The sequence below is a fragment of the Haliaeetus leucocephalus genome, unplaced genomic scaffold (assembly GCF_000737465.1).
Source record: "Haliaeetus leucocephalus isolate CR32 unplaced genomic scaffold, Haliaeetus_leucocephalus-4.0 Scaffold566, whole genome shotgun sequence".
Lineage (NCBI taxonomy): Eukaryota > Metazoa > Chordata > Aves > Accipitriformes > Accipitridae > Haliaeetus > Haliaeetus leucocephalus.
Genome location: NW_010973002.1, coordinates 7,500,814 through 7,524,513, shown reverse-complemented (window position 1 = coordinate 7,524,513; position 23,700 = coordinate 7,500,814). Strand labels below are relative to the sequence as shown.

At 40.1% G+C, this 23,700-nt stretch overlaps 1 protein-coding gene across 2 annotated transcripts in view; it reads left to right on the top strand.

The window, feature by feature from the left end:
• SCIN (scinderin) overlaps positions 1 to 23,372 on the top strand; it is a 51,827-nt gene extending 28,455 nt beyond the window's left edge. The window contains exons 5-16 of one of the 2 annotated variants that reach the window (XM_010577646.1): positions 7,828 to 7,920; positions 10,889 to 11,021; positions 12,732 to 12,820; positions 13,022 to 13,237; positions 14,416 to 14,537; positions 14,722 to 14,812; positions 17,254 to 17,424; positions 17,926 to 18,103; positions 18,594 to 18,715; positions 20,432 to 20,509; positions 21,807 to 21,867; positions 22,833 to 23,372. In XM_010577646.1, the coding sequence (XP_010575948.1) occupies positions 7,828 to 7,920; positions 10,889 to 11,021; positions 12,732 to 12,820; positions 13,022 to 13,237; positions 14,416 to 14,537; positions 14,722 to 14,812; positions 17,254 to 17,424; positions 17,926 to 18,103; positions 18,594 to 18,715; positions 20,432 to 20,509; positions 21,807 to 21,867; positions 22,833 to 22,966 (1,488 nt within the window). In that variant the 3' untranslated portion in view covers positions 22,967 to 23,372. Of the gene's footprint in view, positions 1 to 7,827; positions 7,928 to 10,888; positions 11,022 to 12,731; positions 12,821 to 13,021; positions 13,238 to 14,415; positions 14,538 to 14,721; positions 14,813 to 17,253; positions 17,425 to 17,925; positions 18,104 to 18,593; positions 18,716 to 20,431; positions 20,510 to 21,806; positions 21,868 to 22,832 lie in introns of both variants that reach the window. The other variant, XM_010577647.1, reaches the window with a different exon arrangement.
• Positions 23,373 to 23,700: the final 328 nt, after the last annotated feature.

Here is a 23,700-nt window from a genome sequence, read left to right as displayed (position 1 = left end):
CACTTCCAGGGATGGGGCATCCACAACCCCTCTGGGCAACCTGTTCCAGTGCCTCACCACACTCACAGTAAAGAATTTCTTCCTAGTATCTAATCTAAATCTACCCTCTTTCAATTTAAAGCTATTAACCCTCGTCCTATCATTACATGCCCTTGTAAAAAGTCCCTCTCCAGCTTTCTTGTAGGCCCCCTTTAGGTACTGGAAGGCTGCTCTAAGGTGTTCCTGGAGCCTTCTTTTCTCTAGGCTGAACAACCTCAACTCTCCCAGCCTGTCTTCATAGGAGAGTGCTCCAGCTCTCTGATCATATTCATGGCCCTCCTCTGGACTTGCTCCAACAGGTCCATGTCCTTCTTGTGTTGGGGTCCCCAGAACTGGATGCAGTATCCCAGGTGGGGTCTCACCAGAGCAGAGGGGGAGAATCACCTCCTTTGACCTGCTGGCCACGCTTCTTTTGATGCAGCCCAGGATACGGTTGGATTTCTGGGCTGCAAACGCACATTGCTGGGTCATGTTGAGCTTCTCGTCAACCAGTACCCCCAAGTCCTTCTCCTCAGGGCTGTTCTTGATCCATTCTCCTCCCAGCCTGTATTTGTGCTTGGGATTGCCCTGACCCATAGAACCTGCCATACTCCTCTTTTTACCCCAATACTGATACAGTCCAGCCTGCCACAGCCTCAGGACCAACTTGCATGGTGGCACTGCAAATGCCCTGCTGCAAAAGTGGAGGACTTAAGGAATGAAAAACTGGGAGTTGTGTGGATTTTAGCAGATAAATATTCTTTGTGTCTGAGGCTCCATGTTGGCATTAGTTACTGATTTATTTCTGTTATTTTCCAACACTTAAGCGTGTACTGTTATGCAGCACATAAGTTTTTTATCCACAAGGCTTTCAAACCAAGATCTGCAAAGCTACAAAGACTTCAGTGTATGCTTAACTTTATGTCTCAATAAAGCAGAAAAACCAGGCATCTCAAGCACATGTGCAAGTCTCTGCAGGATTTGGGTCTCATTTCTAATACTTCTGCTGGTACCAGAGGAGTATGTAACAAAGGAGTAAGATTAAAAAAAATGAGGTAGAAAGGATTAGTATAAATGCAAAAAAAGATGTGGGGGTAATTACTTCATTTTTAATTATGCTGCAGGTAGGCAGGTCACTGAACAGCTCAATTCTCAGTGTTCAGCCGCAGTAATGGTTAGAAAAAGACTGCTGTGTTTGCATAGTTACTGCCATTCACCGTCCCCATTTCTTTCGTGTGGGATCACTGTTCATTTTGGACGCACCTTAAAAGCCAGACATTTGAAGATAACATAGGCTGGGGATTTCCTCAATTCATTTCATGCACACCCAGTCTCAGTGTAAGTAGCTAGCTTAGATATTGCCAGCTGTGCAGTCCCAGCAGGACAGAAGGTAGCTTATTTTACCTTGGAGGCAAACTGTTGAAAAACATCAGATTTGTACTCTCAAGACTGATCTAGATACTTTTTCTGTGAACATGTTATCCATGGCCTGTTTCACAGAGTGGAAAATTAATGTTAGAATATGGTTATCATACCAGTAAAGGCTTTATATTCAAATTATTCCAGACACATAGACAAAGTTGCAAATATATGAAAAGCTGCCAAAGCCTAATGCCCTATTTTTAGGAAGTTAAGCATGGAGCTATGAATAAAATTATGATTTGCATTTGAAATTCCTGAGACAACAGAAACTGGCTAAAAACGTAGGCCATAGTTTATGCGTCAAAAGTTGCCATGAGCAACTGATGTGTTTTGCTATTTTATGGCAATCTGCATACAGATCAGGTTTAGACCTTAATACCAGAAATTTCTTTTGAGAAATTACATGGTAAACGTCAAAAAATTAACAGCATGCCAGAAGTATTTGTTAACATAGAGCATCCTTTTGTCCACTTCTCAGTACATTATGGCTGTTTCCATCCAACAGCAGTCTCTGTTCAGGCAGGTGGGAGGTCTTCTGCTCAAGGTGACCGTGTAATGACATCTGTTGTTGCTGGAATTGCTAGTGAGAGGCAATTTTGGGCAGAAATCCTGCTAGCTACCTAGGAGCAGTTGAGTGAAAGGATTTTTTTTTTCCTGATGAGATTGTAATTTTTGCAAGACTATGAATGTTTGGTCAGATTAATGGAAAGATCTCCAAATTACGGTAACCAGTGAAAAAAGCGTATTTGGCTGTTCATAATCTGACCAATGTCAAAAGTCATTTTTGTCTGGACTGGAATATCCTCTGCAATGGTTGTGCTCTGGCAGGAGACCCAGTAAGCCAAAATGATCAGAAACGAAGCTGTGGCCAGTTACTTCAGCAGCAAAGGCCTAAAGCTGCCTTTGCCTGATGGTCCTCTGGTGTATGTCTGCACTGGTGCCCAGGGTCAGCCAGGTGGTTACTAGTCTGCATCGTGTTCATCCTTTCCTCTCTCTGCTGGATTTTCTCCTTTTACTGGCTATCGGAGTATATATTTGAGGCAATATTTATTTCAGAGAGACAGTCCTTGTAATATTCTTCTCTGCTATGAAAGTTAATAAAAATATACGCCTTTATCTGCCAATGAGTTTACGCTGTGCCTATAGTTCAGACCTATTGTCCTGCACAGAGGATTTATTCTCTGTCACAGCCTACACGTGTACCTTGAGTTTGCAGGAGCAGGATATACTTGCTTATGTCAGAGCGTGCAAGAAAATAAATGATGGGCTACTAATCCTGATTGTTTTCCGAAAGTATTAAGTACTAAAATGTCAGGCCCACGAGACAGCTTTAAGCTATGTTAGTCTCTTGCTTTTCTTTCTATGGCTCTTAGCATATAAAGAAGGTAATTTGAGTGTTTTTGAGATCTGACACTTTGGATCACAGCCACAACAAATAGTTCAGTTTCAGACCCAGAAACCTAACCCAAACTGTGTATAGTAAGAAGAAACACAAACACATTGCTAGTGTACACAAGTTAAACTGTACTAAACTGGTTTTCTCTCTTAATTAACCTTCACTTGACATGTTATTCAAGTATTGTTTTCCTAGTTGGATTTTCAGCATCACTGAACTCCTTAAACTTCTTGCTCCCATTAAATCAATATCAACTATTTAATGATGCAGAGCTGGCTTCTCCAGTTACGAAGACAATGTTTGCTAAATTTCTTCTTTTGATGAGTTTATTTTAAATTATTTACCTTGTCACATTCCTACAGATTAGAAACCTTTTGTCTGTGATTTCTTTTTTAAGGGCAACAGGGTGAAATTTCATGTGTCAGTAAAAGCTTTGGCTCTGTATTTTGCACTTCTCTGAGGGGGTGCAGATATTTACAGAGAAAAGCTTGTGCACATGAGAATATTAAAGAGGATTATGGTTTTGCAGGCAGGATAAGCTACACTGAGTTTATCACAAGATAAGAGTGAACATGGGCAGTTGTTGTAGAGGAACTGATGTTCTGTTGGTTTCCACTATGCTATTGTGTTAACCTAAGAGTGTCAACACAGAAGTTTAACAGAACTTAAAAAACCAAAACTTTCAAAATTAATGCAGATTGACTTTCTATTATACCCTCTCACAGACAAGATCTAAAGGTGTGGATTTAAGGAATACTTTTGCTAAAACAACGCTAACTTGGCAGTCTGATGCTCTCACTGAGACATAAGCTGGCATTAGGCAATAGCCATGTAAAGCAAGGTAGGCTCTGCTGTAGCCAGCTATGGGCATGTCTTATTCTGAAATAACTATGAAGCAGATTAAGCCTTGAGTGGTTAAACAACCTCACATATACCGTGAAGTTAGAATGGTCACGCTGGCGGTCACTGCAGAATAGCAGCACTACAGCTGTGTGTGCCTTTGCTGAGGCCAGAATTGCTCATGGTTTTGTCCAGGACTCTGATAAACCTGCACACAGGAAGCAAGGGTGGGGAGAAGATAAGCATCATTCTGTGGTGCAACAACAGAGAGCAAGGGGTGGTTTGACGCCTTAATCTGTCAATGGCAGATAAGGTGAAGTGATGCAAAGAGTCTCTGTGGTTTGGAAATCAGCAGCTGCAAAGAAGGATGCTAAGCCCAAAGAATGAAGAAGCTGGGGCATGGGTAAGCTTTCAGGGACCCTAATTATTCTTTAGATTATTTGTACTGCAGTAAAGAATAATAATAATAATAATGATTTTAAAAGTGGTTTCAAAACCTGTGTGTGCACCTGTGTATTTATGAGAGGTATGGTTTGAAGTTACCAATATGGTTGGAAGTCCAGGGAAAAGTGTGGCTAGGCTGTTTTGCGTCCCCGAGAGAGCATTGCTATTTTCAGGTGTGTAAGGTGGATTTGTGAGTCTGAATTCTTGGCACGTTTGTGAGTCAGGGTCTTGAACCTCAGAGCAGCCCAGGAGACCAGTGGAGCAGCCTGACTGTCTGTACAGGGAGAATTAGATGAGCAAGGTCCTCTGTATACACTACCACAGGATTTGTGTGAAACTAAGAATCAGAAGACTCAATGTAATTTAAACTGTCTGTTGGTTTAAGTCATTTTATTGGGTAACCTTGCTGAAAATCTTTGGGAGCCTTTGACTGTAGTCTCAGCTGGCATGATTTGTTTTCTTTTTGATGCATCACATGAGAATTATGTGTATAAAGGTGACGTGCCCTGGAGAGCTGCAACTCAGCCTGCCATATGCTTGAGTAATGATACAGCCCAGTTTCAGCCTAGCAGTTAGCTGGTGTTCGATACACACTTCGTAATCTTTTTGATAAAATTATCAGTTGTCATAACATCCAGGCACATGTGTGGCTGTGTGTGGACCCAGCCGTAGCATGGGAGTTTGCCTTAGAAGACGGAAAGACAACTTTTCTGGAAGGAATTTCTTTGGGACAGAATTTAACATTTTTCTCAGCATAAATTGCTTTCTGTTTAAGCACAGAATTTTTCCTTCTGTGATCTGTCTCATCCTCCAGTCTACAAGACAAAACTGTCTGAAATTAATGCATGTTGGGAATGACAGAAGTTGTTCCTAGCAATACAAAAGTGTACTGACTATATGTATTTCATACTGTATCACTTCATATAATGAGTATATATAGTGCACGCTGCATCTCTTCACAATTGGTGTCTTCACATGCCTTAGATTATTTTAACCTTGTATCATCTTCTGGTTTTGATACCAACACACACAGGTGTACATACCCGTTAGTGATTCAGCTCAAGGCTTATTCGAACAGCTGTGTTGGCTGCACAGCCCTCCTCACAAGTCCTGGATTTCCTTATCTGGTGGTAGGAAAAGCACATCTTGTCCCTTCTTAACAAGGGTCACCAAAATGCCAGCATCTACAAGCAACTATGACTTCAGGTGCAGGAGAATGGGGCATGTGCAAGAACCTTCTCCATTTATTTTTGGGCTGCTCTGAGAAACTGCAGAAGAATTACAAAAATGAGTAATATTCCTTTTCTGCTCACCTGTGCTGAAGCACAGGGCTAGCTTTGGCCAGAGAAGCTACTGTGCAAGCTGCTGTTTAGTGAATTGTGAATGGGTTTCCCCAGAACCAGAATGTCTCTGCCCTTTCCAGGGCAGTTCATCTCATACCTGTAACTGCATCTGTGCAAAGGAGGTTTTGACTCCTCTCTCTATGCCAGTACTGATGAACTGAGATTTCCTAAGATAAGACTTAGGGAATCTGACAATAATTCTCTGTCTAGAGAATTGTTCAGAAAATGTTCAGAAAAACATTTCTAAATGCAGTTTTAAGACACCAACAGGTCAGGCCAGCAATCTAAACTGTGTTGGGGCCAATTTTAAAGCCCAATTTTTAAGTTATAGAGGCTGCTTGGTTTAATTGCTACCAGAGTGAAGTGCCTCAACTGTGCTGTGAATAGAAAGGCTGCTTCTGTCAAGATGCTTTCACAAGCACCAACAGACACTGTTTAGCCTTGTTTAAAAATATTCAGGGTGGCAGTCTTAGCTCGCACTGTTAAGAGCAGTTTATTTTATATCACTTTAAGTGCCTTGCAACAAAGCTGCAAAATAATTGTGGTGCCACAGGTATTCTATATGCATGGCAAGGGAAAACGCTGACTTTAACTGTATCGGGAATCACAATTCTTGTGGGTTTTTTTGTGTGTGTATTTTTTTGCTGGAAATACAATTAATTTCTCTAATTAAGCAGAGAACTAGTGAGTATGGACTTGTGGAAGTTTTATTAACAGGACTCTTTTACCCTCTTAATTGTTACTGGAAGTCAAATGTTATAAAACCCTCAAACCTATTCAGTGTCTGTTCAGGTAAAGATGCATGCCTGTTATTTGGCAATTTTCTGACACTTGCATTACAAAGACAACATTATTGCTGGTGCTCTATGGCTTGTGTGTAGGCTGCTGGTTAGTGTGAAAATCTAGGAAGGGAAACATTTTCAGAAACCTTGTGCTTATATGCCACATATTGCCCTATGTTTTTAGCCATTCACAAGCATGGTGGTACTCTACTATGAACATGTAGCACTACTTGACCTATACATTAGTAAATCTGCAGCCATGTAGCATAAATTCAGGAAACGCTGACTGACAGTTACTGAAGAGCTACAGGCAACGTCTGTCGTAAACACTCAGGGCGTTACCTTCTTGTCTTCAACAAGTCACAAGTGAAATATTTTAGCTTAAACTGCAGCAATCACATTTAACAAAGCTTTTTTTTTTACTATTTTACTGGCTTTAGCAGGTCAGGAAACTCCACAGATGGCAGATTTATGTTAAATATTTAGGCTATATTGGGGTTTTTTTCAAATTCTTTGCAGCTGTATGCTTTGTCAGGCTTCCCTGTTATCAAATATTTACAGTGCTTTTGCATGTGACTCCATGTTAATGCAAATGCACTGCATCAATAGGAAGGCTGGCACTGCCCTTGTAGTTGATGTTAATATTTAGTTATTCAGACATATCAATTGCTACTACCTTCACACTGGGACATAATTTCATGGAAATCCATAATATTCGGTATGTAACATTTGGATCTGGTCATGTATGAATTCTTAAGGAAAGATCATTAAGAAAGGGTAATGAAGGTCTAATAATGACTACCTGACCATAGTGTATTCCTGATGAACCTCTGTAAATTTTTGTAGTGAAAGTTGTTATAACATTACTCATGGTGTAAAACTACTATGAAGTAAAACAACCATAGTGTTAAAATTGATATTCTAGTGGTGGAGCAAAAGAAATGTTTTTCTCACCCCATACATTTTTTTCAAGACGTTAGCTAATTTTTCCCCCTTAAAATGGGATTAAGAATCTGTAATTTTTATCATTTTTTAACTCATAATCTGATATTTTATATTGTCAATTTAAATATTTTAAAAGATAATTTCAACTCATATATTTCACTTTGTCTACTTTAATTTTAGTATCGTTAAACCTTTTAAGAGTAATGTCATTCCAAAAACTGTAAGATGTGCTTGCCAACAGTTTAAGTGTTACTGGGAGGAAAAGGGGAAAACGAACATATAAACACGCTCATAGAATAGGATCACATAAACCCTTCTATTCTGTATATTTGTGTGTGCATGTGTTCTTTGAAATTTTTCTTTATTTATCTTTCCTACCCTAGTCTCTAGACAACCAGCAAGTTGGCTTGCAAGAAAGACAGCATGTATATCTAAAGCTGCTGGAGATGTGACACAGTTATTTAAAATTACCCATGTTTGTGAAAAAGTGACCCATGAGTTTGGATTTAGATTGGATTATATGTAAAGATGATCCTATTTAATCGATTACTGGGACAAAACATTAAAGTGTTTAGGTATTTATACTACAGAACCTACTCTCTCTCTGCACTGAGTTTGTTATTCTCCTGTTGTACAGGTTTTAGGGAGCAAGCCAGCGCTTCCTGACGGTGATGATGATGATGATGAACTGGCCGATATTACAAACAGGAGAAGCGCTAAACTATATATGGTAAGTAGTTTACATTTCTTTTAGTTAGGTACACTCAACAGTATTCATGCATGTAGTACCCTCATATATGGAGTTCTGGCTTCAGTTACAGAACTGCCGTTGTGTTAGTTGATTTGCAGCCAATGGACAAGTTTCTTAAAGGATGTCAATCAAGACAGCACAGTCCTGTTTACTCAAGAAGCAAGTTAAGCATGACCTGTGAACCACTCAGTGCAGGTCAAAGAGGAATTAACTGGTCTTAAACTATATTTCCTGTCTTCTTGCTTATAGCAGTGCCAGTTTTAGTAGTCATACATGGTTTCATTATTCTTAGCAGAGTTTGAGAGGTGGACAGTTTTGTTATATATAGATCCAAAGGAATTTGAATGCAAAACTCCTTTCTTTTGCAATGCCCTTTTCCTCCTTCCTCACCTGCAATAGCTTAACACTGACTAGGACAGTGCCACTGCCAGGAAAATTACCTATAAACAAAATAGATTAAATACGTAGTCCATTTAAATCGGTAAGAGTTTTATGATTACATTCAGTGAAGTTATGATTTTTCCTCACGTCATGCTAGGCATACTGCTCTTCCCTAGAAGAGGCATGGAATTTATTCTTTGAACTGCGGTATCTTACCTATATACAAGGCTACACAACTATTTTTCTTTTTCTGAAAAAAGCCAAACTATTTCCAGGCCTGTATTTTCTTTCTTCTTTTTTTTTTTTTCCCCACAGCTCCCCTTTCTTTCATATTCTCCCACTTGAGAACAGAAGTGAGAAAGTATTTGGAGAAGGGGGATGTTTTTAATGAAATCTAGAAAAGACTTTATCCTCCCCCCTCCCAGTAAAAAAAAGATTATTTTCTCCTGAAGACTGCAAGTTTTTTCAAACTCTCATTAACATTGAGATCTGGACCTTTCTCTTCAGCACTTTGTGCTCAGGCTCATGCAATGAGGTTGCCTTGTGTAACAGAAAAGAATCTTTCACTGGCATACTACGCACTTTCTTCCCTTCCCCATAGTCACTTAACAAGAAGGGTTTGGTCAACAAGTGGTAACACGCTGACAGCACTACGTGCTACTGGATCCATAGGTGTGTGACCTTTTAGGTGCCATCTACAGTAGCTTCAAAGTTGCTGTGAGGTGTGAGAGAGGATGAGTCACTCCCTCCGCAGCTCCTGCATCCCACAGACCACAGCAGGATGGAGCCACCTCTCTTCCCTGCCTGTTACATGATCCTTCCTCTGCCTTGTGGGGGGGGAGGGGTTTACAAGAAGCCTATATGAGGTGATCATTGTTACAAGGACATTTTCAGTCCTTGTCGTCTATGTGCTGTGTTTAGTTCTCATTAATCATTCCATTCTTGCCAAAAAATCTGGCACATATTTATCTTTATAGCAGGGTCTTAGGAAAAAAAAGAAAAAAGAAAAAGAAGGCCTGCATGTATGATCTGGACCATTGCTGTAAGACAATACTAGAGCAGAGCAAAGTGCTTGCAGTAAATTTTGGAATCCTAAGAACTCTCAAAAAATTCTGTGGCTATCTAATAAATTCCTCTAAGTACACAGGGTCCTGCTAACGGAGCTCTGTTAGCTAAATTTAAATGTGTTGCAATATAACAGTGAGTGTCAAATTCGGGAGATGGGTCTATGGTAAGCCTTCACAGTAGGCATAATAGTTGATTTTTATTTGTTGTATGCAGTGGTAATTTCCATCTTGTGCTTCCATAATATACAATATAGGATATAATGGTGTATTTAAAATTAATATTTAATTATGAAAGGAAATAAAGACTTCTAGAAAAATGGAAGCCACAATAATAGTAACTTCTTTTCAGTAGTAATAACTGGTCTTTTCAGCTGTGCAGGAGTGAATTTAAATGGTTATAAAGGTCTACATGAGCTTACAGTGGTGGTAGAGGTTACAAAGCAGATTCTGCAACAGGTCTTGTATGACAGTTTCCAATTAAAGAACTGTAGGTTATAAATGTAGGTATTTCATTTGTTAATATCAGTGTAGGACTATTTTATTATAAATTCAAATGCTCTTGTTCAGCATGTGCGTGTACCTTTGGCTTCAGTGCAGGTTGTTTGGTAGCAGAAGATGACACCTAGGGACTGCACCAGTTCAGCTGAGCGTAAAGGGTGGCGTGAAGAAAATACGGATTTTTACTGTGAGGTGTTCACTGAATGAGCAGTTGAAAGTGGGAGAGAAAAGTATTTAAGAAGTTGTGAGACAGGGATCCAACTCACTAAAATTAACACGACATCTCCCTCTACTGGATGTAAAATGAAATGAAACAAAACAAATCATTAGCCAACCTTACTTTCCAGCAGCACTCAAATTTCATACAGTCGTTTATATAGGAATGGTGACTGATTTTTATAGTAATTTTGGGAGCAGAAATTAGTTCGTTATAATAGCCAGAGTTGATCTAAATTTGAAATGATTGCTTTCTGTCCTGGTATCGGCTGGGATAGAGTTAATTTTCTTCCTTGTAGCTGGTACAGTGTGTTTTGGATTTAGTGTGAGAATAATGTTGGTAACACACTGATGTTTTAGTTGTTGCTAAGTAGCACTTATCCTAAGTCAAAGACTTTTCAGTTTCCCACGCTCTGCCAGCACGCAGGTGTACAAGAAGCTGGGAGGGAGCACGGCCAGGACAGCTGACCCAAAGTGGCCAAAGGGATATTCCACACCATAGAATGTCATGCTCAGCATATAAACTGGGGGGAGTTGGCCGGGAGGGGCGGATCACTGCTCTGGCATCAGTCAGCGGGTGGTGAGCAATTGCATTGTGCATCGCTTGTCTCTTCTTGGGTTGTTTTTTTTGGGGGGGGGGAGGAGGGAGCTGGTTGGGGGGTTTTTTTTTGAGATAAGAACGATTTAATAACTCAAGTAAAATAAAATACTAACAATAATAATAATAAAATATAATATCAATAATAAATCTAATGAAAAGGAATATAACCAGGACACTTTCTTAGGTGTCAGATGCAAGTGGATCCATGAAGGTGTCTGTGGTAGCAGAGGAAAACCCCTTCTCCATGGCTATGCTTTTGTCTGAGGAGTGCTTCATTTTGGACAATGGTGCTGCAAGGAAGATATTTGTGTGGAAAGGTAAGAGATCATTTCTGTTGCAAATGCAGAAGCTACACAGACATATCTAAGGAGTTGACACAACACCCTTGGGACACTAGCAAGAATTTAGTACTGGCTGGACACAGTACACTGCACACAGTTCTTCTTGGTGTGGTCAATGGACAAGGATTGCTCATGTGAGTAAGGGCCTCAAGACCAAGTCCTGTCTATGGATCCTGGCTATTTTTGAGGCATCTGTAAGCTTGGGTGCTTAAATGCTTATCTAACTGCAATTACAAAGCAAGCATAAAGAATCCTACGTACAAGTTTTGTATATTGCCATCAAATCCCTATCTTCTGGGACAAAATCTGGACACTGAAGGTTTGACAATAGGTAGATACAATATTTCTATACATTACTCCACAGATGTATGGAATTGAAAGGTGAGTGTCCCAGGCATCAACTAAAAGCATAAGCTTGCAAATACTTTGATGCTTCTTTTGTTCTTGTGAATATTTCTCTGTAGTATCATCAGTGCTTGTAGGAGCATCTGCAATTGCTTTGACTGAACATTTCCCAGGAGCATACTACTACTGGGGAATTAGGTCTGGACACCTTGTAGCTGCGTTGCTGTGATGCTGCCGCTGCATCCAGTGCTGAGTATCTCCCCTTTTTTTGTCTGAGGTAGCGTATTAATTATTATGTGGCATTTGCATTTCTTTTTGCCATATGCAATAGCAATTAATTAATCAATGCAGTTGTCAAATTCCTGAAGTCAGTCCAGGAAGCATTGTAAGCATTTTGCTTGAAAACTTCATTTGCAGTTAGGGAAACATCCTTTCAAAGAGAGCATTTTGGGAGCTGTGTTCAGATAGGCAGTAGGCTCAGGGATAAAATAAATAAAATACAACTTAGGCCCTTTGAATGTGGCCCTATGTGCCCCTCTGTGCATCCTCACTTTGCTACTGTTGGTAGCAATAATGTGTGGAAAAAACTCATTAATCTGTGAGTCTCACCCTTGCTCTGGGAGGCTGCAGTTATCATCTCTGCTGGAAATCTTCAGACCATTAAGCTGAGGATGTGAATTACTTTTCTAATAGTCTCATTCAAAATGGAATACAATGAATAGCTTATTGGAGCATCTTACTAGAGTAAGAGGTCTTTGGAATATAGTCATTGACAGCCATCTGGGCACAGACCTGATATATGGTATCATCCCACAGAGACTTTCAGAGATGTCTAACACTGATCAAGGCTGAACAAGGGGCAGTGGGTGGGGAAGGGTGGTGGTAAATTGCACAGCTCAGGCAGACGAAATAGGAGTTTCATTTACTCGGACTGTGGTGCTGCCTGAAGAAGTGAAGGCAGTTCTGGACAGCAGCTTTGTTTAACACTTTGCAGCCCAGCAAAGGAGGATTCAGAGAAAAGAGCCAGGGTGTTCTTGTGCCTTGAACCAAGCAGTTATTATGAACAGCATTTTTTTGATAGAAGCACACACACTAAGCAAAAAACAATGCCCTTTTAAAAAAAAAAAATTAACTGTTTCCAAAGCCACTGAGGTACTGTTCTGTCCATTCAATTTTGTGTGACTCTTCTTGCTTGCTCATGTTATGTCCCGCATTTGTGTTTGTTCAAGATTGAGGGAAGAGCAATGTCGAAGAGAACTTGGCTCAAGGACATCTTGTTTTTGCAGGATCTGTGAGCTCATTGCCCTTTCCTATGTGTTGTTATCTTTGTGTTTTAACCAGGCAAAGATGCTAACCCACAAGAGAGGAAGGCTGCCATGAAGAATGCTGAACAATTCATACAGCAGATGAATTACCCTGCCAACACACAGGTGTGATCTATTTATGAGATGATAACCAGGAGAGCATGAGCTCTGTTAAAGACTTTGTTTTTAAACAGCAAAAAATATTTTTAAGGGCTTATAAGACAATAAGGGCAATATTTCACTAACAGATGATTCAGAAAAGTTTCTGTTTGAGTAACTGTGTCAGTTTTGTTTTCCTTCCATTTCATGTGTCTTGCTTCATTTCAGATTCAAGTCCTTCCCGAAGGAGGTGAAACACCAATTTTCAAACAATTTTTCAAAGACTGGAAGGATAAAGATCAAAGTGATGGCTTTGGCAAAGTATATGTCACAGAGAGAGTGGCTAAAATTGAGCAGATTGAATTTGATGCTACCAAGTTACACGAGTCTCCACAAATGGCTGCCCAGCATAACATGGTAGATGATGGTTCAGGAAAAGTAGAGGTAATTTTTGTGTTGTATTAAATTGTATCCCACCTACCTACCTAATGTATTCTGTTACTTATAATAGGATAAGCTGCTACTCTATGTTTTGCCATTTAAACTGTTGTGTAGAGTAACACTACATTAGTGGCAGTGTTACCTCTACCATCAGAAAAGGTACTTAGAAGTAGAAAGTGGATCTCTTTGTCAGCTGTATGCTGGGTCACGTTTTTTTTGGTGCTTATGAAAGATGTTGTACCAGTCATCAGTACGTACCAAACAGCAGAAATACTTCCCGTTCTACACAATACCTTTTAAAGATATACTTAATCCTTAGCCTAAAGAAGAACCTCTAGCTCACATCAGCTTGAAATCTGAAATGGGAAGGCTTGCCCTTGGCATCAGAAATTCATTCCATGTCTTTATGTATGTATCCAATCTGCTTTCTAGAGGAACCTTCTTTGTCCCTGTGTGTCTCTCAGGTGGCCTGGATTTGGAGAGAAAAAGATGACTGTACATTCTTTCTAGATCTATCCATATCCCACTGCAGGAATATCTTTGGTCTGCACAGGGCTGGTTTGGCATTGTACCAACACAGCATGTTGTGATTCTGGAAGAAAAAGAAGGGATAAATCAATACCTACAGTCTTGTTGGTATATTTTCTAGTTTTATAACCCCATATTTGGGATGCTCCATAGGCTTGAGCCAAAGTAGCTTAGGTCTGAAGCATTTTTTGCTGTGTAATTTTAGCAGTATGTTTTTGAAGAGCAGTTGTTAACTGAACTGGGCTGTAGTCAATCAAATAGGAAGAAATCTGCCTAACAGTGTTATCTGACTACAGTGTGCCTCTCCCAGATGAAATGATAGTTCTATGATGGATCACAATTTTGTGCCATTCATGTCGTATTATAACCTTAAGATGTTAAGAAAGTAAGTTCAACATAGCATTATGAGGTGATCATGTGGCATTAAAGCATCAAGACAAAAGTGTACTACAATGGCTTGTTGATGGTCATTATTCATTCATTCGGTGGGCACAGGGTATATCTATCTACTTCATGAAGAATCCTTCCTGGTTTCATTCCATAACACTTGGGAACAGAAACAAAGGTGACTCAAGGGATGACACAGTAAATTGCTTCTTGAAGTGTCTCAGGATGACGTTCAGCATTCTTCAGTGATATCTCTGTTTCCTCAGATCTGGCGTGTGGAAAGCAGCGGTAGAGTTCCTGTGGGACCTGAGACATACGGACAGTTCTACGGTGGTGACTGCTACATTATCCTTTACACTTACCCTAAAGGGCAGATCATCTACACATGGTATGTTTGGTTGGCTTTGCACAGACCTCCAGCATGTGGATATTATTTTATGCTGACTTTATGTCCTTTTGAGTCTAACCATGTGTAAATGCAAGATTGTTTACTGTGCATTCATCATGCAGTATAAGCTCTGGATCATTTTGAAACTGGCCTTAACCATTGTCTTTCTCCTTGTCTTCCTCAGGCAAGGAGCCCATACTACAAAAGATGAACTGACTGCATCTGCATTTCTGACGGTTCAGCTGGATCGCTTATTGAATGGTCAGGCTGTGCAGGTTAGTGTCTTTTGGATAGAATTCAGTAGAGCATGCAATATACGCAAATTTCAATGAGAATTGAAAGGAGGATGTAGTATTTGAAGACTGGGAATATCAACTGCTCATGCTTTGTATTGAGCCAAGCACCATGGGCTTCTTTTAAAGTCACTGGTGATTTTCCATTTGAATCATCCTTTCTGAACGTAGATGTGCAAAAGAACACAGATATAACACAACCTAAAACTGCCTTTTCTTTCCTTCGACTTTCACTTTAAAAATTTAAAAATTAAGTTTTAGTCCTGCCTAGCCTTATGGACTCTGTACATGGTAAGTGGAGACTGAATGATAAGATCCTCCCAGAGCAACTCACTCTGAAGCAGGTGTCTGACAGGGCGATAGCCCTGCGTGAGCTCCCCTGTCTCCTTTTGATTGTGGAGGAAGCTGTGATGTTTAGCCCAGACAAGACACCTGACTTTTAGAGGGCCAAAACCAGGAGACATGAATGCCACATGACAGCCAGAACGGGAGAGCCTGCCAGGACTGTGCGACAGGGTCTGGCTTGTCCCTGCCTTAGTGAGGAACATAACTTGGGTTTTTGCATGCCATAGTGCTTGCAGCTCCATGAAAGCAGGATACATGTCCTCACTTGCAGAAATGGGGTGTGCAAGGCAAGGCGCAGGACATTGGCAGCTAAAAGGTGTGAGGAGATAAGCTATTCCTAACATGACCAGGGTGTGTGCTCTGCTTTCATCTCTAGTGAGGAGTGGTGGGTAGATGGAGAGGTGAGAGGTCTCCTTATAAAAAAGCTAGAACTGGAGGATGACTAGGGACAGACAGGGATTTTCTGGGCAGCAGGAGATAATTCTGTGCTTCCCATTTCTTAATTTCCGAAGTAAAGGGCTTCCCCCACCCGCCAAGGTACAGTTAATTTAGATGGCAGACCATACTTTTAGCTATTAATCAGTTATGATTTATGATTGAAATTATATTAAGGTAGGATTGGAACACTCGTAGGTAATTAATCTTTGAAATATTCCTAACACATGTTCTATATTTGGATAGAGTTCAGCACAATATGGTCCTGCCTCATACCTAAGGCCAATACTAACACTAAAGTAATAATAATAATAATATTACTACTAACAGCTGCAATAATGATGTGCTTAAAAAGCTGTTTTGTTAAAGCTGAAGGGAGATCCATCTCACTGCAATGGACATGATAGTTAAAAGTACTTTTAGCCTGCAATGAATTTAGGAACACATATATGTGTATATATGTGTATGGGTGTATGTACACACACACATATGTATATATGCATGTGTGCATTTGTATGCATGTACACGGCTACCTAGAATATATTACCTGTGCTTAACGTTTGTATTAGCATTATTTGAAAGGTTTAAAGGTACTATTTTGTTGTCACTAGATGGCACTACAGTACAAATGACTATTAAAAAGCCGTTCCCCTATTTGTTTTGCAGGAGTATGTTTCCCTCAGCAGTGGTTTGGGGTTTTTTTGTCATTTGTAAAATCCTGCTGCAGTTTGGCACCTACAAGTATATGTGTCCTAGGGTATCCTTATCAGGCAACTGTACCAATCTATCCAGCGGTGAGATAAGCAGAAGCACCTGCTCCTGCTGCCCAGCATGACCACCACTGCCCCAGCCACCAGGCTGCCCAGCTGCAGCCACCCCAAGCTTCACCGGGCAGGGCTAAAGGGCTGGGGCTCTCCGCTTCTCCTCTGCTGGCTACACAGCATACCTCATTCCCTTTTTTTCCCTTTCTTTCTGGCAGTGAAAGGTGGGGAGTTGCAGCCCTCCACCTTGTCAGGTGATACTGTTATAAAGGAAGAAAAAATGGTTGTATACAAATAACTTCTATCATACATTAACCTAAAAATAGTTGTTCTTCATAGCTCGATGTTTTTTTGAGATTGCAATAACATCTTTTGCATCTGTAAGGGAAGTTCATTTTTGTCATCCCTGTTATCCTCTGCAAGATAGATTTATGCTCATCTTTTTCATCCTCTTGCAGGTAAAATACACATAGAAATAATGAACAGGATGAATAACCATTCTCTTCTGCTTAAATACAGGGCACCTAAGCTTCCAAGATAATTTTTCAGGGGAATTAAGTCACTCTATAAAACTCTATGAAATGACAGTTCTTTTGAAAAAGAGTAATTTTCTTATTACAGTTGGTAGCAGCCATTTTAATCAGCTAAACATTATGTTAGAAGTTTGAATCTTGTCTTTGTGTCAGCATGATTGACAAAAAACTCACGAATGCTCTAATGTGTCTGGAACTATATTTTTAGATCTTATCAGCTTGCCACTTCTCATTCTTGCTAACATACTTAGCATTATTGGCTAACATCCCCTATGCTAGTCAACAAAGACCAAAAATAACTACCTGTTTCCTTTTGTTTCTCTTATTGCATTTCTTTACGTATGTACAGATCCGAGTCAGCCAAGGCAAAGAGCCTGCACATTTACTGAGCTTGTTCAAAAACAAACCGCTTATTGTTTACAAGGATGGGACATCCAAGAAGGAAGGTCAGAAACCTGCTCCACCCACGCGACTCTTCCAAATCCGCAGGAACCTGGCAGACATTACCAGGATTGCAGAGGTGAGGTCACCTGCTAAGTAAACCAGCTATTCCCCATGGAGAATGCTATAGCTGCCACAAGCCTCTCCAACTAATCTTGTTGGGTAGTCACGTGGTAGAAACACAGAACTCCAAATCAAATCACTGCTCTATGTGAGCAACCCATCTAACAAATCAAAGAGAATATGCCATAACTAGCTACAACCAATCTACATGTTTCAGAGGAAACTATAAGAAAATGCATAGTGAACACTGTCAGCTGACAAAGAATAGATAAGAAATCAGCAACCTTTACGAGATAGCCCTTCCTACTGCCAAACAGTCCAAAGTTTTGTCCTTCAAGTCAGTTCCCTGTTTCAAGTTAAATTCTTCTCTAACTTCCATCTTTATAAATCTAGGGAAAAATTGAAGGAAAAAACCAGAGCTGATCAACATTTGTCTACACATTTTATATAAGCATGCAAAATAGTGATCACATTACTTGTAAATATGAAGAATAAAACAATTTCTTTCTCTGTCTAGGTTGACGTTGATGCAATGTCACTAAACTCCAATGATGTCTTTGTTCTGAAACTGCCAAACAACTCTGGCTACACCTGGGTAGGAAAAGGAGCAAACAAAGAAGAGGAACAAGGGGCTCAATACATTGCCAGTGTTCTTAAATGCCAGACTGCTATGATTAATGAAGGCCAGGAACCAGGTTAGTATGAAGCCACGTGGTTGCTAATAGGCAACTGAGAAGACACAGCACTGCATGGAAACACAGCCTGAATGGTTTTTGCAATCATACATATTTTGGAGGCAGATGCATGTGCGCTCTCTCTCTCTCTTTGAAAATCCAACCTGACATTTTACCATGGAGATCCATCCAAAACTGGCTGATACACATCAATGCAATGCCCTAGAAGTCTGTAGGACTAGTCAGTAGCAGGAGCTGCAGAAGAATGCGGTCCTTTCTTTACCATGAGTGCCTAGGAGGGGAGAAGGACATAGCGCATTGCTCTCTTTAGGTCTGCAAGCGATATCTTCATTGTTATTTTGACAAACTGCAGGAAGAGCTGTGAGAAAATGCACCCATCCTTGAGACAGCAAAGAAGATATTGTTTGGGGATTCTTGAAACAGTATCTAACAAGCTAAAACATCAAATATTAAATCCACTGCTGAATAAATTATGTATTGTGTATTTCAGAGGAATTCTGGAAAGCACTTGGAGGTAAAAAAAAATACCAGACTTCATCACAACTCTTGACAAAGGCTGAAGATCATCCCCCTCGCCTGTATGGTTGTTCTAATAAGACTGGCAGATTTATTGTGAGTATATGAGGGATACTTTCCTGTCTGTTTAATTATATAGTTTCTGGTATATTTTGCCTTGGGAGTCAGGAGACATTAAATCAATCTAGGCATCTGGCTTAGTTAGCCGTGCGTGGCAAGAGCTAGAGAGTTGACGTTTGGTGCTTTAAATCAATCCAAATGCAAAGGACAGACAGAAGAATTAACATGGCAGAAGTTTGCACGCAGAGCCTGCTCCAGCCTTGGACTAGAGGCCTGCAGATGCAAAAAGACAAGGTGTTTGCCCAGTCAAAAGCAATTGTGTTCTTGCAGAGTATTGCCAGACTGCTGTCATTTTGCTGAGAAAGTGCAGCTCAGTGCCTTGCCCCTTAGGTGTTTGATAGTGGTGGTGAGGAAAAGAAACGTCCCTTGCCAAAAATCCCTAGCAGCCTGAAATTTTCCATAGAGATTTAAGACATGTAATTACACCTTTAAGGTATTGGCCTGTGCTCAAGGAGGTAGGAAGACTTATTTCCTTAGCAGAACTGCCCATAGCTGTGCACTAGGTATTAAGTCTGTGATTCAGGCTTAATTACTTACCGTATTCTGGGAGGGCAGCACTGCGTCACCATTTGGCAAGGATGCACTAATTTTTAGGTAGGGGACATAGCTAGCTACCATCTCTGCAGTCTCCTTAAGGCATAGCCCATTCATTTGGAGAGGGATAAAAAAAATAGGATCCTTTAATAAGGACTTTAAAATCTTATGAGAGTAGTAAAGTGTATTCTTCTAACAAGCTTCTAAAACACTCCTGTGAAATACAGTAATAGGAACCAACCTCTCTATAATAGTCTGCTGGGAGCTATGCACTTGTTTGCTTTTTGTTTTAAACTCCCTCCAAATTCTGTGAAATCCCCTCTTTCCTGTAGCATTTCTCTAGTAACAGAATCACCACTGTTAGAGCTCACCAGAAAAGGTAGGTCAGATCATTCTGACCTTCTGGCCACCATAATACAGGGTGGTCTTTCGCACCATCTACTTACCATCCCTTTAGTGCTCCTACATGACCAAGAATAGCCGAACCCTCAGCAGTCCTTCAAAAGTAGAGGACTGACCACTAGCTACATTATTACCTCTCCTTCTCATACAGAATAACATTAAACTGCTTTCCTATCTGCCTGCACATCCTTGGAAGAAGGAAACAGACTGCCTTTCCTTTGTGGACTTAGTCAACCGTAATGTCCCATTATCAAGTAACTGGAAAGCTTGCTTGGATGTGTATTTCATCACTGAGCTCACCCACTGCAAACCAAAGCAGTTTCTTTTCCTTATTAATGAATGTAAGCTGCAAGAATATATCAGCTGATATCAGCTGATAGATGTAGTTTGCTTGGTACAGGGTGCTCTATGGAAGTTTCCCTGTCTCCTTCTTCTGGCAGACCTTGGTCCCAAATTAACAATATTCACAATTACAATGTAAAACTCTGCCACTCCTGAGGACATCCTATCAGTTCTGACAAACTGAGAGCTGACTTTACAGGACATGCAATTATGTGATTTGTTTCCTTTCAGTGAAACACCGTTGACACATTCATCAAATCAGTTTAGGGCTTGACCCTTTGGGATCAAAAAGAATTGCATACCAGCTTCTGGACTTACCCTTTTAAAAATATCTTTGCTCTGTGTAAAATCAGAATATCTTGATAAATCATTAAAAAACAAACACAAAAAAGCCCAACATAATATCCTTTTTAGATTGAGGAAGTCCCAGGAGAATTTACTCAGGACGACTTGGCTGAAGATGATGTCATGTTGCTCGATGCTTGGGAACAGGTATGCTGTGTACTTGACCACCGCTTTTTGTGGTAACAAAGATAATTTATTTTTAACCACTTAGATCATAAGGTGGGAGGAAAAATAATCCTTGTGAGAATGGAAGAGGTTTTGTTTCTTTAAATTATACCAGAGGGAGCTATATTTTTTGAGCTATATGATGTGCTAGTGTGAACATAGACTATTGAATTTCCAAGCATAATGTGAGACCACAGCAGGCACTTCCCATCAAAACCAATGGAGGCTTCAAGAGTATAAGCCCCGGCAGTGTTCTGAAAGACTTTCAATAATGTTTTTGACCTTATCACTAAAATTTATTAATTTTAAAAAAGAAAGTTACTGCATAAAAGGTATTCAGAAGCCACCAAATCCATGTAGCAGCACCTACAAAAAGTCTTACTAGATAAGGGGATGAACACTAGACCCTTACAGAGATTTCTCCAGAAGAACTGGGTGGAGGGTGACAGAAACAATCTCCGTCATTTTCCCAGGTTCACTGAAAACTGAAAATGTTGGGAGCTTTTTGGATAACAGGCAAACTTGCTGCGGGTGCGGGGGGCACATATGTTTCTCACAGTATATTCTCTCTACTCTTACTCTCCCCTTGGAGGGAAAGGGGGAGGAGGTCACAGATCCTACATTTTGTCTTCTTCAGCCTTAAGGAAAAAAAGGATGAGGTTTTTGGAAACGAGAAGGAATGTCCAAGGTCCATGGGGGAAGGAGTGATGGGGGAAGGTGGGTGGAAGAGCTGGACAGAAAAGAGTTGGGACATACTGACTTGGGTAAGAAGGAAAGAAGTCTGGGACATGTAGCTAGTTTCCAAAAGGATCCTTGACAGAAAAAAAAAAATATGTGGGGATTACAGATCGAGGCTCTGGTTGTTGGGTTATTCAGTGGGTTATCTAGCAGTTACCCTGGGTAGCATTGATCACAGGGCCCAAGCATTGATGCGCACGCAGAGCTCAAAACGAGAGACAGCTCCTGTTCAGTGTTTTTACCTGCACGTAAAGACCAATTTCCTTGGCAAATTGTAAAAGATAGCCATGGAAAAGTTAATTAGAGTTCCTTTCATCAGAGTGCATAAAGGTCCAGCTTTCCAGTATCAATAGAGCGGTGAGATTTCAGAGGATAGAACTACAGTATCTTGCAAGGGGAAAAAAAAATCATCAGCTGTGCTCTGCAGTCTTTTCATAGTGTATATTCTTTCTCCTAGTGGTATCAACTATTTTGTACTTTATCTGCTGTACACAACATCCTTAAAACAACATGGGAGCTATATCTTTCTCTCTGTTTGCAGGTTTTTGTCTGGATTGGGAAGGATGCTAATGAAACTGAGCAACAGGAATCCGTTAAATCAGGTAAATCAAATCAATTTGGCAGAAATCTGAGTGAAGTACCATCAATATTACTGAAAGAAGTGAAAAAGATGATGTAGAAGAAATCTAGTTATGTTTACAGTGTTTAAAAGTGTTACTGAGCTTATTAGGATTTAATCCTGGAGAAGATTATTTTCTCCTTTAAATGTGCTTTAAAACTCGTTATATCTTTCTTATCTGTAAGTTTATGAAGGGTAAAATTAATCAAGATAGCATTACTAGGCTGCAGAGCTTTCTAAAGAATATGTAGGAGAGCTCCATGAAAAGAAACTGCACTGAAAAGAGAAAGAATTTTAAAGGAGATATCTACTGAGCTGCACCCGACACTAGTGTATGTAGTCAAAGGAATGCCAACAAATCCTCAAGTCCTTACACTGCTACGCTTCACTGAGTTAAATTTGGAGGAGGAAATTCCAATTGCAGAACAAATGACAACTCATGTGGAGTGCACCTCCTTGAAAAATCACGTGTTATTTCTGGTGTGATTTCACATGGCTGAGTCGTTCTGACAAAGTTTGTGCTAAAAACGCTTGCAGATATTTCCCTGGAGCAGCTAGGGTTACCTAGCTGTGTTTCCAATACATACTGATGTCACATTGTGATGTCAAGGGAAACTATACTGGCTTTTACAAAGGAAAAAATGGAATGAAGCTTGTGCATCTGCACAGCACTAGCAAATTCTTCCTCCTGTTCAAGAGCCAAAACCCAGTCGTATGGCAACAAACTGATCAGAGCAACAGTCCCTTTGTTTTAACCTCATGGAAAATTCTTTCACTGGCAGCTGGGAGAAATCAGCAATTACCTGATCATTTCATTGCCTTTGAAATAATTTAACTGAATACTGTATTATAGTAGCCCTGGGTTCTTTCACTAGGGCTTTTAATGTATTTTTTATACCAAAGGAATGAACTAATATATTACATGTTTTATTTCCTTTCTGGTTTTAGCCAAACGCTATATTGAAACAGATCCTTCTGGCAGAGATAAGGGGACCCCCATTGTCATTGTGAAGCAGGGGCATGAACCCCCGACATTCACAGGCTGGTTCCTGGCTTGGGACTCCAACAAATGGAAGAACTGATCTATCCAGGGAGGCTCCAGCTTCAAGCCAAAGAATGATCAGAGCCCAGCTACTTTCTAGTGTTTTTAAGCATAAGCTTATGCAACAATATGATGCATCTGTTGTTACGCTTTCCTGAGCTTTGATATATTTCTGCGAATAACCTAGAAAGTCTTAGCACTGGGAAGGATAAATAATAGTTGTAAACTGGTCAAATGGGGTGAGTGAGGCTCTTCATGTAGTAAATATGGGAAGTGCTACCAATACTTTGTTTAATCTATTGATTCTTCAAATATAAGCTCTGGATCAGTTTATTTTAATGTGCTAAAGTGGGCCAAATTCTGCCTTCACTTAAAAATCCAAACTAATGCCACAGAAATTCCTTTAGATTAAGGTCAGCATAATATTGTGCAGAATTTGGCCTGGTAAGTGACTAATTCTACATCTGTTGCAAGGGTAGGACTGGACATGATTTACTTACTAGGCAAAAATATTGCCACACTCGCATAAAATTTCAGGTGCTGCCTCATCCAGAGTGGAAGCTGTTTCTTGTAGGGGGCAAATAAGGGATGGGTATTTTGAGAAAGCTGTGCTTAAAATGTTTGTTTGTCTTGTTAGTAAATATATTTGGAGTTTCAGACTGAATGGCTGTAAGAATATGAAATCGACAAAGGTTTTTCTGAGGGACTGTCTAGCTTATTGTAATGAATTTCTTTAGATTTATCTCTGTGAACCACCTCCAGCTCCACCAGGTC